A 16174-nucleotide genomic window follows, 5' to 3' on the forward strand; every position below is an offset into this window, starting at 1 on the left:
CCGTGAAAAGCGTCTAGTCCATGAGGTGGCTTCCATAGGCGGTTACAGGGTCCCCTCAGGTAGGTACCCCGCCATCGTGAGTACTAAGGTGTTGTATTGTACAAGTTGCAGCCCCCGCCAGACTGGATGGAAGAGGTGGTGGATATAAGACAATATTGCGGCTGAAGAAGAATGACACGACCTGTCCATGTCCATGTGAGCTCTCCTCGTCTTCGCTCTTGGTTTTCATGTGAGCTCTGCCATTCCGTCATCATTCTCTTTTGGCCTGATGCCATCGTCATGTTCTGGAATGAGTCTGTGATCCCCTGTCTCAGAGAGATGCACCCTCTCTGCATGTAGATATCGGCTGGATATAAAGGCTCATTCTCATCCTCACGGCTTCTATCCGCTGACGACATAAGCTCACCCAGGCCTTCTCAGCACCTCTATTCATATCTTTGCCAGTAATCATCCGCATCTATAGCCAAATAGCATCATCATCATCATCATCATAACCATAACCATCATCAACGACGACAACTTCCAGCACCATGACTCAACTCCCCAAGCCAAGTGCCCTCCCTCCCTCCTCCAACGCCAACACCACCAACTCCCAAGATCACGAACAACATCACGACCAAACCGCACACAAAGACGCTGCCTCCTCCTCCGCTGCCGCCACCGCCGCCTTCCCCAATCCCTCCCTCAACCTCCGCATCGCCAACCTCGTCCACCCCGGCTCCTCCCTCTTCCTCTCCTCCACAAACCCCTCCATCACCATCCCCCGCGCCATCAACAACCTCCTCCGCCTCCTCTACAACAGCCCCTACGACCCGTCCACCCACCCCCCGCCAACGTCCTCCATAACGCTCATCCTCGAGGACTTTTCCGGCGTCGCCTACACCGTCGGCAACTCCTCGGACAACAACGTCAAGGAAATCCACTTCTCGCAGTCGTACATCTCGCACATCGACCGCACTCGCCTCGCCAACGAAATCGACGGCGTCTTGACCCATGAGCTCGTCCACTGCTTCCAGTACAATGGACAGGGAAGGGCGCCGGGAGGGTTGATTGAGGGCATCGCGGACTGGGTTCGCTTGCGCTGCGGGTTGGCGCCGCCGCATTGGAAGCAGGAGGTCAAGGATAACTGGGATGCTGGCTACCAGCACACGGCCTATTTCCTCGACTACCTGGAGCGAAGGTTTGGCAACGGGACGGTGCGGAGGATCAACGAGAGTTTGAGGGTGAATCGCTATGACGAGCGCTCCTTTTGGCTGCAGCTCTTTGCGCAGGATGTCAAGAGTTTGTTTGCAGACTACACCAGAACTCTCAGACAGTAGGGACTTGTAGCTGGACGAGGTATGTCTTTGCCATTAACATCATGTACATGGACGATTGGACAATCATGTACATGGACGATTGGAATTAGACAAAGCAGTATAGGTAGACCGGTGGAATGAAGAGGTTTGGTCCAAACCAGATTTGATTGACTTGTAGCCGTATAGAATCGAACGTGGGCTGAGAGCACAACAGCGTGCAGACGATGTAAGTGCATGTAGTAGGCAACAGCAATGTCGCAACCGCCATTGTGGCCCTTGATGATATCCAAAGCAGTAGAAAGAAACGGAATGCTCCGTATACAGAGTAACGCACGCCTATAAACGATGGGAGGACTGGCTGCCTGCAGTAGGTATGTCATGTCTTGACTTGTGTATGAACCCGAAAACGCCAGATCCCAACGCCACTCCATTAAAGTCCCCCCTGAATTCATAAAACAACGGAAACGAAAGCAATAAGGAAAATGGCACCTTGGTGTAGTCTCGCCGCGCATGAGAACATCCCCAATATGCATAGGCTATTTCACGTGTTTTCACTCATGCGTGCATCGGGCCCTCGTTGTCGCTGATGACGCTGCCCACCTCGGACCAGCTCGCCGGCGTCAGCATGCCCTCGCTCTCGCTCATGACGTCCATGTACCGTCCGTTGCTGTCACGCTCGGACATGTGCGCATCATTGGCAATGTCCTCGCCAGACCCAGCGAGCGACATGGAGTCGGTGGGGGTGAGCTCGCCCTCTGAAATGACGTCGGGCTCGGACATGGGCGCTACGGGAGTCACGGGGAGGGGGGAGTAAAAGTCACGGCTCGAGTCCTGGGCCCAGGCCTGGATGGTGGCATGGACGTCATGGCGGTCGGATTGGCCGGCGGACATGTACTCGTCCTCGGCGAGCTCTCGCTCGAGGGTCGGGGGCGGCGACTGCGAACCGGCGGCCAGCGGTGTGACATTGACCATCGGCGAGGGCGAGAGGGCCTCGAGAGTGGCGCTTCGCTCGTCATGGTCATCACGCGTGGTTGCGCTGTAAATGTCGGACATTTCGCTGGGCTCCGGGCCGAGCTGGTGGGCGATGTGGGCGTCCTGGATGTCATCGGCGTCGAGGTGATGCTCGTCGGCAAAGGGGTTGCTGTAGGCGGGCGACATGAAGCCTCGGGCGCCCTCTCCGCGACGACGAAGGCCGCCAAAGTCCCTAGCGTCAGCACCAGAGTTGAAGACGTATGCGCCCTGCTCAGCGGTGCCGTCGGGCCGCAGGAAGTCGTCAAATGTTGACCCGCGACGAGGCAGTTTGTCAGGTCGAGGCGGCGCTTCTTCTTTTTCGGACGAGTGCTGCTGCTGCTCCTTTTCCTGCTCCTTCTGCAGCCGCACCGAGTTCCAGTAGAGCAGCTCCTCTCTCTGCCGGCGACGGGTCTCGTCGTCAGCGTCAACGCCGGGCTCGGCACCGAGGCCGCGGCGGGACTCGAAGAAGCCGTCGGCGTCCTCGGGCCTGTTGAAGCGGGGCTCCCTGGCGGGCGGCGTGATGCCGTCACCGATGGAGTAAAAGGCCATGGCAATGCGTCGTCTCACGTCGTCTGCGTACTGGCGCAGCTCGGGAGACTCGTAGATGGCGATGAAGGTGGCCACTGCGACGGACACGGCAACAACGGCGCCCGAGGCCAGGACGACATGATGCGCTATGGGCATGATGGCGGCGGTCCCTTGGCGGGTTTATGTAGGTGAGAGGGAGTGTAACAAAGGGTAGAAGTAGATAGAAGGTAAGGTAAGTAGGTATGTATGTAGGTCAGAATACAGGTGAGGCCCAAGGTCAGGCCAGAGCTTGCCGAAGAGCGAGAGGGGCAGCAGACGGGCGGCTAAGGCACAGGCAAGGCACAGGCAAGGCACAGACAGACGCAAGGCAACGAGAGCCTGAGCTGCCGACGTGGGCAATGCGCGCGCCAACGAATCGCTGCAGCTCTGCGATTGCGTGGTTTGACGTTTATTTCCGGAGATGGAGGGAGATAAGAGTAGGAGGAGGAGGAGGAGGAGGAGGAGGGGAATGGTGAGAGAAGAGAGACGTGAGGTGAGGAGAGGTGAGGAGGAGAGGAGCAAGCGAGAGAGAGAGAGAGGAAACGCAGCAAAACTGAGCGACAGTCCGTCTGTAAACTCTGCTCTTCCGCCGGCTCTACCTTGACAGCAGCTCAGACAGGTGAAAATTCTTGAGCAGGAAGTGAAAAAGGTGGAAAGAGATGAAAGAGCTTCCGCCACAGCAGAGGAGAGGAGAAAAGTCATCTGTCCAAGCCTCCAAACCGCCACACACACAGTTCAACGAGGGCCTGGCAAGCGAGCAGGCGAAGCGATTGCGTGGTCCTGGGCGGGCAGCTTTGCCACTTGTGCCGGCGTATTCGTAACGCTGGTGCGCGGCCCGGGGGGCAGCCAATTGCCTGTACCCGATACTTGTGCAGAACCTCACCAGCTCAACTCGTGCTGCTGGGGGGTCACATGACCGCTGACCTGTCGTGACAACGCATCGAGCTGCTGCCTCTGGCGCTCGACACACTCGTGCCCAATGAGTGAAGAGAGCCTGACGAGTGCTGAATCATCGAGTCGAGTTGTCAGTCGTGATGGTGATGGTGATGGTGATGGTGATGTGTCGTGTGGAGGAGATGCCATGGTAGGTAGCAGTACCTTACCTTATCTTCTTATGGCAGCCGGCTGCAGGGCCTGTGCTGTTAGTGCTGGACTGACAGAGGCACTAGAGACGCAGGCTACTGCTGCTTCATGTACAATGATGGAGGCGTGGCCGGGGTCAACAAGATGCATCTCCAGTACGAGTACATGTACTCAACGGCAACTACTACTCGTAGTAATACCTCAAGACTAACAATTGATTGTTTTGAGGATATCCAAGTCGCATCTCGTTGTGACGTTGCCGTGATACACAGGTACATGTACCTTGGGTGGCATCACTTCAAGGCAAAGTGCTGATACTGAGTACCTAAGGTAATATTGGATGGCAGTAATTGAACCAACAACAGCTGCTGCATCAGGCTTCCATCGGCATATCAATTCGTGGATTGTCAGCCAACATTCCAAAAAGAACACCCAAGAATCAATGCGCCAAGACGCAACTCCAAAAGACAAGGGCGCAGAATAGAGCAATCAATGGCCATCAAACTGGAAGTAGTGGATCAAGAGCAAGACCTGCCTCGAATCTCCAAATCATCTCGTCGGCAACCACAAAAATCAGGGCTTGTCCCAACACAACGCAACAGCAAAGGAAAGGTCGTCAAGATCCTGTCATACAATTCTGTCAAAACATTCAACATCCACTTCGTAAAACTAGGCAGTACATCACGCGAGCACCCCTGACATGCAAGTCACAGCCAACCTTCTTCACTGAGCGTCCTTCCTCTCAGTCACTTCGTCCTACAACATCTGTGAATACCCTGAGTTTTCACCATCCTCTTCGGGAAGCTCCTCGGACAACTTGTCTTCAATGCTTCTTCCCCTGCTCCGTACCTATCCTCTTCACGCGCTGTGACGGGACAGCATCTCTCTATCAGTCATCAAAGTGTCACACTGACGGTTCAGCAACGACGCAAGCATATCTGTTGTACATGCAATGTGCAATTTGGTATGATACTGATTTGACAAGACAGCTCCTCAAGCCCAAAGACTGTTCCCAATCGCTAAATCACTCCCGCCATGGATAACACCTGCTGCCCAAAACAGAGCAGCGCCAAGTACCTAATAGATGGCATCAAAACGAGAAACTACAACGCAAACTCTCGCCTCTTTGGCCAAGAATGCTCCTTTTGTTTTTCTTTAGTGTTTCTTTCTTTCTTTTTGTTTTTTACATTCAACTTAATGCGACTCGGCAGACGAGGTAGAACCGGTAGACGAGTTCGAGTCGGTGGAGTCGCTGCGCTGAGCCTTCATGCGCTCACTACTCTTGCGTGTTAGAGCCTAGGTATTCTCGCGAGACATGGAAATGCGCGAACTCGGGCTATCATAAGGTAGGTAGGTAGAAAGTCCCGGTTATACGTACTACTGAGCGCGGTCCTGCAGAGTGCATTCCCAGCGGGCATTGCCCGTCTTGATCTGGAACTTGATGCCCTTGTTGTCGCCGAGGCCGGCGGGGGCGGGAGCGGCAGCGGCAGCGGCAGGAGGAGCAGAGGAAGGCATCTTGAACAGGTTGTGTTGTGCTGGTTATATCGCGGGTGGAATGCGTCTAGTAAGTTGTACAAGCTGTTGTTCGTTGTAGCAGAGTTTGCGTAAATCAGGAGAGAGTACGATAGTTGACGAGGCTGGAGTAGGGGGGGGGAGAAGGCAAGATCCAGCGTGGGCACGACGGGGGAGCTGGGGAAGCATTTATACACACGGGAGGTCCAGCTTCTACTTTATTGTGATAGACCAATCACCGAATCCAATTAGAAAAATAGTGCGGAAACGGAGATCCAGCGATCCAAACTCGGGCCGGCGACAACAATTGGTTATTATGGATAAGGTACAGTACAGTACAGTAGAGGAGAGAGCAGGCAAGGGTCCCCACGACGGCCTTTTCGGAGACACCACACGTAAGTACCTTATGTACGGGCATTTTTTTTTTTTTGCCTCAGCCTATCACGGAGAGTTGTAGACGGCTGTATCTGTGAAGCAAATCGCTATCTCGTCAGTGTTTTCGATTTGCTTTTGCCTTTGGAATGACACCCATCTCACTGATGAGCGGCCAATCTATGCATGATATTTGCCCGGATCGAGTAAGAAGCATTCTAGAACCTTGATCAGAGCCAGATAACCTCAAGCCTCCAAAGTTTCCGTCCCAGCCAAGCACAGTACGAGTATCTTTTTCAAATGTCTCATCGGTACAAGTAGCAAGGTACGTAGCTAGGTAGGTAGGGCCGTTCAGCTGGCAAGCTGGATAAGGTAGGTGAGTTATTTAATTCCCCTCTCTGATCCTAATGTTCAACTGAGACTAGGCAGCCTAGCAGCTTGTTGATCCGGTCCTGTGTATGCAATGCTGTAAGGGCTTTGATATGTGTGGAGATGTTGGGGGCGTGGCTCCGTAATACTAATTACACAGCGTCCATGCTTCCTGTGCGTCTTTGTGGTGCCCCGGGCCCGGTTCATGGCTGAATGGGGACGGTCTGGAGAAGGGAGGCACTGATTCATGTCAACACGCCCCTATTCGGTGATTTCATGAGGACAAATTACAGTACACATATCCACGCCGCTGTCCAACAGAATCGATGCCGAGCGTGGGCATGCCCACATGTAGACAAACAGGTGATATATACCTACCTATCAAGTCCCAGGTACGATCTTGCAAGGGTGGATGCACGTAACAATCAAGCTGAAAGCACGTGAGGCCTTTCTTCACCGAGCCCTGCAAGAAGTCAACGCCTTGCCATCTCCATCGGTCGGCGAAAGCGGGTTAGACGTCCTCCGAATCCCGTCACGCCCGGAAATTGCGGACAAGCGTGGGCCAAGGAAAAAGAAAAGAAGCAACGGCCGTGAAGATGAACCTAATGCAATTCAATGCACAAACGTTCTTCTTTGTGTCACGGTGACAGTCATGATGTGAACACACAGACCGTGGTGGTGTTTCTCCTCCTTGTAGAACTGAAGTTGAGAAAGGGAACAGGTAATACATGTATTCCTCGAAAGAATGAAATGAGACCCCAAACTGTGTGACGTGAGATGGCGCACTTTCCGCTCCTCCTAAACGTTACAGCGAAGGCTTCTAGAAGCACCACCGATGCCGATGCCAAGAAATGACGGCCTGCATGTGATTGCTGCTACGTGTACATACAACTATACACCAAAGAACTTGCACGGCCTTGATACACCGCGAAAGGTTTACAGAAAGAAGGCGTCCGAATGTCTCAAGAGACGAAAAGTGCCAATGTTGTAAAGTTTCCGAAGGACTGACTTTCTTGTCAAAGGGACATCATGATAAGGGCGAGAAACACTGACGGGCGTGCCAACTTTTCGTGTCCGTTGATTGTTGGAGTTTGTCCGGCCCCCAACATAAGGGCTAGAACTGTCACGCAGAGTAAAACCAAAAGAAGCTTCAGCTTGACAGCAGACCAACGCTAAGGCTACTAGGTAGGTATGTAGTAGCACAATTTCTGAGACATGTGCGCTTCCATCCTTCGACGAACGATGCCATCACAGGATTCTACCGGCTTGCCCAGCACAACGCCAACAAGCCACCCCTCATCACCACTCATGTCCCTTCCCCTCCTCCTCCCCTCTCAACGCCGCCAACGATGAAATGACATGATCAGTGGCTCTTGTCAACACCCTCTTCCCCTCAGCCTCTGGATATCTCGGCTTTTCTTTTTTTTTTTTTTCTTGTCTCGTTGGCCGTGGTGGTTCTGGATGATAAGATCAGTCTAGATGTCCAACGAGATGGTGGCGCCGCTTCGGCAGATGGCCGACGGGTAGTTTTCACTAGATGTTGAATGAGATGATCGACGAAAAAGGACTTTGGTTTTGGGGGCAGCATCATCTTCACTTCATTTTTGGGGAGAAGTAGGATCGAGAGGTTTCTTAGGCCCCGCTGCCACATGGTTTTCATATTCTACATGTGAGACGCAGTACAGGAAAGCTAATACGGCGGGTTCTCGAGAGCACAAGATGGGCACGCGAAAGAGAGTTGTTCTGCATGATGTTACACGAGAATAACAGTATACTTTGGTTCTCTACCGTGTATTTTCATGGAATCATGCGGACCGGAGTTAACAAAGTATCTTGTCCTGTCTATGATCTTGCGGTTCCCGCATAGTAGCCCGTTGCATGGCGCCGCCATCGACGACTTCAACAAAAACTCCAACCAACATGACCTTTTTGACTTCTGATCCCCCGCACTGGGGCCCCGAGATCAAAACACTTGACACTTCATGTTGACAATTGACACTTGACATCCTTGCAAGGCTTCTGTGCTAACAGGTGGTTACTACTAGTACCTCTGCTTTGACCGCTTCCCAACTCGGGGGACCACAAGGCAGAGAACAAGATGCCGATGGCTTGCCTCAAGAGGAATGGCGCCTGGTCATTGCTGCGGTGCTGCCTCAGCTAGGGAATTCAGCTGTTGCAGAAAGCGTGGTTTTTTTTTTTTTTTTACCGTAGTCGCTCGTCCATCTGGTCTCCTCCTGTGCCCTCCCTAGAGACTGTGCTCACCATAACTGCGTCCACTCTGGCTAGAGGATAGGGCCACGGCAAAGGCATACGCCCTTCAAATTACCGTGGTACGGCAAGGCGTTGCCGCGCTGGTCCTTTTGGAACAATGACAGCCATCTCGATTAACACAAAAACCGACCAGCCCGTGGCAATGTTCGAGTACATTCTCTAGCGGTGAGAACCACCCGGCGTTGCCAGGCATCACGGCACCGCTCCAAGGCCCCCACGAACGATGCAGAGGATTCTTCGCAAGGGAGCACCTCAGCCAAGGCGTTCTAGGTCGATCCAAATAGCCTAGTTTGAACCGTCTTTCTTCGTCAGCCCAGCGACGCCCCGTGGGGTCCGAAAAGTGAGGCATCTACATATGCGATGATGGGACGTCTTGGCGAATCATGGGAGGAATCGGCGCGAATCTGATCGAGATGCCCTGTTGGCTCCGGATGCCAAGGGCTCATTGCTTCCGTTATCCGAAGATGTATCGTTGGCATTATCTTCGTGAGGCCCACCTCGAGGCAACCCGTGTATCCATGTATGAGGTGTCCGGTTCGACCAGCGCGAATTCGTAGTATGCGTCATGGTATCGTGTATCGTAGGGCCGTTTGCCTCACCGATTATCCATCATCCGCATGACTTCATCCTCTGCATCCACGGGCGCCTGATCTCCGTTGCCGACATGCAGCCCTCTCTTAGCCAACTCCTCCTCGACCATGCTCCTCGTGAGCACTTTACTGCCAAAGCTCGGAAACTCATCCTTGAGCTTCTGCATCCAGCCATCGAGGCTGCGCATGGCGACCACCAGAAACCCGAGCTCTTCGCGGTCGACATCGAAAATCTCCCACCACTCGTGCTCCGGCATCTTGGCGCCCAGGTCGCGCGCCGCGTTGTATATCGCTGCCGTGGCGAGCGCATTGGGCTGGTGCGTGATGTAGAGCATCTGGGGCGACAGCAGAGCGGTGTTGAGGTATTGTATCGTCCGTAGGGAGACTGTCGTTCTCGGCTGCAATAGAAAGTCGAGCGTCTGGAGGTAGGTGATGGCTAGCGAGTGTGGAAGAGAGACGTGGGTCTCAAAGCCGATCGAGTGGAGGATGCGAGCCTCCAGGCCCAGCATCCGCTGTTGAAAGGCATAGTAGTCGGCTTCGGTCTGGTAGTAGGACCGCGGGTCGTCCTTGAGCAGCTCGTCTGTCGGGAAGAGGGCCGAGTTCGCAGACGATAGGTAGGCGTAGACATTCGACACATCACGCGGCGAGCGAGGCAGCGGTCCCAGTTTCGCAACGAGGTAGATGGCGGCAGCTGATGCATCCTGTAGCGATGGCGCGTGTGGCGAGCATTAGCCATCTGTAATTCCATCATGTTTGGTTCCGTTCGTGTCTCTAGGTTTCACCCACGCTGAATTCATGGGCCATTGGCGACTCCGTCAGCCAGAAGCGCGCCAGCAAGACATTGGCCTGCGCCGTCACCGACTGCGGCAGCTGCAGCAGCCGGCCAGCGGCCTGAGTCAGGCATTGCGTCGCGACAAAGACGGCTTCGTCGAGCTCTCGCGGCAGCGAGGAGGAGGAGGCGCGGTGGTAGAGCTGCGAGGGCGTCGCGAGCGGGTTTGCGAGAAGGCTCATGGCGCAAGAGCCGCTTTGCTTGATTGAGCCGCGTCTTGTTGCCGAGGTTCAATTGAGATCTATTTTGTTTTTCTTCTTTCCGGGAATGTAATGGCGACGGAGTTTGCTGGTCGGGCAATTCACAGGCAGAAGCAGAAAGGACCGAAGCGGAAAGTATCGCGGACTCGAAATGTCGTGAGGCAAGAAACTTTTGGATGCGCGATGAGGTTCTCCGGCGACCCACCAGAGCTGTCGCCGTGGAGTACTTGCGAGTACACACTCACGTGCGTGTCATGTGTGGAGCGGGAAGTACTCTCCAGTCGCGACACCAGTCAGTGCTGGCACAATAAAATGCTGCCACTCTCTGCTAGGTAGAGAACCAATGTGGAAAACTCCATAACTAAAAGGTAATTTGAGAGAGCACTACAAGGTAGTATCTAGGTAGGTAATTCGGCATCAAGTCTAAGAGCCAGAGACTCGAGGTGGTATTAGAAACTTCATGTTGGTTGAGAGTCAATCGGCTGGCCTGCTATCAGAATCTTAACCTACCTACCAAGTGCAGACGATCTCATGGACCAGCTTACAAGCTTACAAAATGCTCTGTAAAATAAGAACCTTGACGAGTCGCTCACTTCAACTTCAAGCCTTTCTCTACAAAAGAATAAGTGGAGATGACAATCAGTTTAGTCACCCCCTTTTGGCTATCAGAAAAGGACGTTGAGACAAAGTACGAGGAGCTGCCACTTACAGCTCAGTCTTACTCCGACGGCGAATTCTCACTCGGCCCAGGGCAGCTGATAAGTAATCGAGATGGGACATTGTCAACCGCATGCACATGTTTCTTCATTGGGTAAACGTTGTGCAAAGCTTATAGGCGTCGGACGCTGCCCGTGTTGAGAGCTTATGTCACGCCAGTCTGACCTCTAGGTTGGTAGATATTCCAAGATATTACACGATAGTCTGTGAGATATTCAGACTTTTGAGCCTTGATGTCATTTGCCTCGATATGTTCACTTGCGTCTAGAGTCTTCGATCTCCTCCTGCTGTCTGCTGCGCTCATTGAGGAAAGGCATGACTATCCCACCTCCGCTTCAAACTGACCGATCCCTACTCCCTCCTCCTTGCATCCCCCTAAGCCAGCCCACCAGTTGTCCTAGTCACGAATGGCATAATGTCCGGAAAGTCCTCAAGAGTTTCCGGGCTCTCAAGCATATCGAGGACTGAGATGCCACAAGAAAGCCCTCATTGGCCGTCCACCCACGCAGGGCATCTCGGGTCCGAACAAACAGCCTCTTCAATAATGCCTAAGCACTAGGCATCTAGTGGCAAAGCTTCTCCAATGCGTATCTCCTTCTCTCGGCCACCGTTACAACGTGATTCATTTGCTAGTCTGAGGGAAATGACGGGCGGCTGTTCAGCCTTACGACGCCAGAGGGAATAACTGACGGCGTTGACTCGCGGACTTGGGGCGCTGGAGGAGGGTGGGAAGATCGAAGATGAGGGTTGCTACTAATTTACTTGCTTGTCGTCTGCGGCTGCTTCGAGCTGTCACTGTGATGCTTCGGCAAGCTGCAACAATCCCTGGTTTGGGCTCCAATGATGCAGGGATGGGTAGAGACAGATACGATACATACTACACGACCTGCAAGGAGTTGCATAGAAGCATTGTGGTAGGATTTGGCGTGATATTGCCTCGCTGCTTGAAACGCACACTGGGCGCAGCACTATTCCGAGAGCACCGGGATGCACCACCACAGGCTCAGAGAGGCGTTACTCTTAGCAGTAATATTCCCGTCTAGCCCCCCCTCCCCAGCTTGGCTCCTTCAAAATCAGAGTTGCGCATATCGAGGGTTGGAGTCGCAAACTCTTGCCTGCTGCAGCATTTGCCATGTGTTGTCATTTGCTGTGCCTCAAGTTACGACTTACCGCAGGAGTAGACTGGGCCAGACTTGGTCCAGTCTTCTGCGTTTCAGACGAGAATCTTGTCCCTATTTTTCCTTTCTTCTCGAATCCTTCCCCTCGATTGCCTCGGTTCATTGGTGCTGTCGAATCCATGCTCTGGGACCTGAGACCGTTGGTTATACGCACACGTGCCTTGAGCTCCGAGTTCTATCACATTGCCTTGCTAGGATTCTTGAGCAGTGACCCATATTAGTAGTCCCTGTACTCTGCCGAGGACAATCTGGGAATAGTATTCCTCTATCTCGTCTATTCCTTAACGAACTGGGCTCATCGCCTGGGTCACTCAAACCAAGGACAACTGATGGGACCTAGGGCTTGATCCAAGCCACCTCGAAAGGCAAACCCACCGGATGGCGGCTTTCAGCTCGACCATGGCTAAAGCCGAGTAAGCTGCGGAAATCCGGATATCCTGCATCAAGCCAGAAAATTGGAGGTCGGCGATGAGATGGGATTACCTATAGTAGGTAGGTATCTTGTCAAGCTTGTCTCGCTCGCTGTCGCCTTTTCGCCCCAACTGGAAACTGGATCAACTCGGCATGAAACCCACTTTGCCTGACGGCTCGTGAGGGTCCCGAGAACTCGGTCGGCTGCGCTACTATTGCTAAATAATGGGAACGCTTAGCATGACACCATCCAGGCTTATTAAGACACTAAAAAAACAGGTCTTGTAGCTGATAGAGGCGCATGCCTGGTGTTAGATTTTCTTAGCGTTTTCTATAAAAAAAAAAACACACAGTATCTTAATAGATACTAATAAAGACTAACGCCTAACGCCTAACATCTTAGAGATGTTATATTAAAGCTATTTGCAACTCTAATCCTTATACTAGCGGCTGCTGCTATAGAGTTATTATATAGCCTTTAATTCTAATCTGTTAATAAGGCTAGAGTTGCTATTAATAACCTCAGTTAGACTCTTGGCTATAGCTTAGCTAAGCACTAGTTATGGCCTAATAGCGTTAAATTCCGCTGCTGTAAAGGAAAGAGCTTTAAATCGCAGAGAGATAAAGAGAATCCTATTACCTAGTGCTATAAGATAAGCTTTTAGATAATAGGCTGTCCCTTTAGGCTTATTATTAGCTGGCGTAATGCTGCAAGCCTTTAGATTATTTAACATACTTAAAATAACACCTTTACTTAACATAATTACCTAATACTCCTGCTAGTAGCATTTTTATAATACTGCAGTATAGCTATTAAAAAGAGAAAGAAAAGCATTATTACACTTTATAATACTAAGGTTAAACCTAGTTAAATTCTCTTACACTTATAGAGTTTTAAAAAAGCAGATATTTAAGGTCTTACTTATTATAATATTTATAACTTTATGCTAAAGCATTATTAATAAAAGCTTACTAGCTATATAGTAATAAAGTAGATATATAATAAGTTAAAGGATAATAAATTTTACTATTTTTAAGACTGTTAAGATAAGTAAAATTAACTAGAAGCTTTTTTTATTACCTTAAGGTCTAGTATTAAATTTCTTTATTATTTTCCTTTAGTTTTATTTATAGATTTAATATATAAGATAAATAAGTTTAATATGCTGCTCTTTAATATCTTTAGCATTATATTATTAATAAATTCCTTTTAAGTTACTATTATATTCTTTATAGAAAAGAGGTAAAGCTACTATAACTAGGCTATTAAGATTTTATAAGACCTCCTTTTAAAAATTAAGATTACTAGGCTAGTAATTATTATTATAAACTAAAAGCTTGCCCTTATAAAAGCATTAAAGGAATACCCTTTAACTAATATAGTAGTACACTTCCTATACTATTAGTATATTAATATAAATATACTTATAAAAATAAAGCAATATTTCCTTAAGGCTATATATAATCCTAATACTAAATAAATAAAGCAAGCTCCCTAGTTCTAGGCATTCCTAAAAAAGTAGAATTAGCTTATAGCTTTTTCTTTTAAGAAGGAATATAATTAGCAGCTTAAAGCTATCTCTAATGCCTAGCCTAGCCAGGGGGTATACCTTATAGCAGCTATAAGCTATATTAAGGATATATAGCTTACTTTATAAAAGCAGAAGATTATATACTTTTAGGTTAATTAGCAGTAGTATTTTAGCTATATAATAATATTAATTACTAAGTTATTATACTTAGTAATAAAAAAATATATTATTAATAGTAGTAGTAATTTTATAACTATATTTTCTTAGCTTAATAACTTCTAGTAATACTAAGACTTAGATATTTAGACTTATTAGGCCTAGGGGATAAATAAGATTTTAAATTTAAGCTGTTAATAATTATATTTATTAGTAAATAAGCAAGTTAGCTTTATAGCTTTATAAAAGATCCTAAAAAAGCACTATTTTACTGCCTATTAGCTTAATAAGTAAGTAATACTAATAATATATAACCCTTGCTTTTTTAAGATAATTTATAAACTTCCTTATTAGTATATAATTTTTAAAAAATTACTAAATAACTAGCTAATTAAGCTTAATAATATATATTAATTTTAGTATTAGGAGATTAAAGTTAAAGAAAAAAATGTAATTTTAATTCCTTATAACCTAGTTATTATTTAGGGTAAAAGGCATTTTAAGGGTAGCCTAAACCTTAAGAAGTTAGCTAAAAGTAAGGATATATAGTAAGAGCCTAGTCTTTTTAAATATATTATTAATTTAAAAAATAATAAGGCTGCTACTGCCTATTAGCAGGCGCTGCTACTATTATTAGCGCTAGCTAGGATAATATTAAACTTACTAACTAATATTACTATAATGCCTTTAAATTTAATAATAGCAGCTAGCCTTTATATACTTAAGCTTATTAATATATATAAGCCTAGGACTAAGATGTAATAATTATATTAAAGAATGCTATAAAACCTTAAAGATAGGGATAATTTAGCTAATTAGGAATAGGTTTATAAGATTAATACTAAATTTAAAAATTAAATAAATTAAAAGTAGGAAGATAAAGAGTATAAAGCTATTATCTTAGCTAAAGGCAAGGCTTTTAAATAAGACTAAAAATACTAAAAATATACTATAGCTATATAATCTATAGCTTTAAGTTTAACAGCAATTTTAATATTAAAGACATAGCTTTTAATAAAGGTTAAAAACACTAAAAATATATTATAACTGCATTTCCTATAGCTTTAAATCTAACTTTAGGTTTAACTATAAAAACATAGCATTTAATATAAGTGTAAAACATTAAAAAAGCAGTATATTAATAGGATTTTTAGCTTTATTTCTAATAGTAATTTTAATAATTAAGCTATCTAGATAGTCTTTATTTTTTTAATAGAAATTTAAGTCTCTTCTTTATAGCTAATTTAGTATGTAAAAGCCGGAATTGGCGTTCTGACCAGCTAAGCTATAAGACCTGTTTTTTTAGTGTCTTGATAAGCCTGGATGGTGTTATGCTAAGCGTTCCCTAAATAATACCTCGACTCGCTGGAATGGATACATGGGGGGGGGGCGGCTTATTTGCAGGTACTTTTTGCCCTCCACAGTGAGTTGGCGATACCTGCAGCTGCAGTACTTGGCCACCGCCGCGCAGGTATCACCTGCTCCCTACGAGTACAGCGCCGGTATTGTACCTTAGGTAGGCATTATGTACTTTCAAGTTGTCCGTAAGCACCATCACCGATTGATCTGGAGGATGAAATCCCCCCTTTCGAGACGGTGAGGAATACAGCGTTAGTACTTGTACGCGGAGGTTCCAGGTAACGCAGTATTACCTTGTGAAAAAGATCACGGCAGGTGCCAAGACGCTTCCTGCCTTGCCTCTACCCTCCAAAAGGTATCGGCCGCCTTTCTTTTCTTTTCTTTTTCCCCCTTTTTTTCTTCATTTCATTTCATCTTCTCCAACCTCATCGACTCGAAGCCAGAGACACACACTGTACCATCAATTCGGTACTGCGGGCAGATCAAGCCACAGCTACCGCCTGCTGCCCCGAGCTCCGGTCCGTTTCCCCCCTTTTTATCGGCAACTCGTGGGATGACAGGGCAGAGAGGGGCCCGAGATTTACCGCTGCCACGACCCAAGAGCTGGAGGGCTGCATCCGACAAGCAGCCAAGCAGCAGGGAGGGAGGGTTGCATCGTTAAGTCTTAGTAGGTATGGGTCCATACTGTAACAGTGCTCCAAGCAGCCATTACCAGGACG

The 16174-nt window shown here is 48.5% G+C and overlaps 4 protein-coding genes across 4 annotated transcripts; 1 reads left to right on the forward strand and 3 right to left on the reverse strand.

Annotated features, from left to right (window-relative positions):
- Positions 1-530: 530 nt before the first annotated feature.
- TRIREDRAFT_103747 (uncharacterized protein) lies at positions 531-1319 on the forward strand (the record flags this gene model as incomplete). The annotated part of the gene is made up of 1 exon (XM_006962098.1): positions 531-1319. One exon carries the CDS (start codon positions 531-533, stop codon positions 1317-1319), a length of 789 nt encoding a protein of 262 aa, XP_006962160.1.
- Positions 1320-1507: 188 nt separating this feature from the next.
- Positions 1508-3254, reverse strand: TRIREDRAFT_44943 (uncharacterized protein). Its single transcript, XM_006961973.1, has one exon. The coding sequence runs from the start codon at positions 2991-2993 to the stop codon at positions 1854-1856; it is 1140 nt and encodes a 379-aa protein (XP_006962035.1). The 5' UTR covers positions 2994-3254; the 3' UTR covers positions 1508-1853.
- A 1650-nt stretch (positions 3255-4904) lies between these two features.
- On the reverse strand, positions 4905-5559 carry TRIREDRAFT_120160 (uncharacterized protein). Its single transcript, XM_006962308.1, has 2 exons — positions 5338-5559; positions 4905-5235 (listed from the first exon to the last, which is right to left on the reverse strand). The coding sequence occupies exons 1-2, from the start codon at positions 5472-5474 to the stop codon at positions 5154-5156; spliced, it is 219 nt and encodes a 72-aa protein (XP_006962370.1). The 5' UTR covers positions 5475-5559; the 3' UTR covers positions 4905-5153.
- Positions 5560-9078: 3519 nt separating this feature from the next.
- TRIREDRAFT_55796 (uncharacterized protein) lies at positions 9079-10084 on the reverse strand (the record flags this gene model as incomplete). The annotated part of the gene is made up of 2 exons (XM_006962309.1): positions 9079-9774; positions 9860-10084. The coding sequence occupies 2 exons, from the start codon at positions 10082-10084 to the stop codon at positions 9079-9081; spliced, it is 921 nt and encodes a 306-aa protein (XP_006962371.1).
- Positions 10085-16174: the final 6090 nt, after the last annotated feature.

This window comes from Trichoderma reesei (assembly GCF_000167675.1).
Source record: "Trichoderma reesei QM6a unplaced genomic scaffold TRIREscaffold_2, whole genome shotgun sequence".
In the NCBI taxonomy this organism is placed as follows: domain Eukaryota; kingdom Fungi; phylum Ascomycota; class Sordariomycetes; order Hypocreales; family Hypocreaceae; genus Trichoderma; species Trichoderma reesei.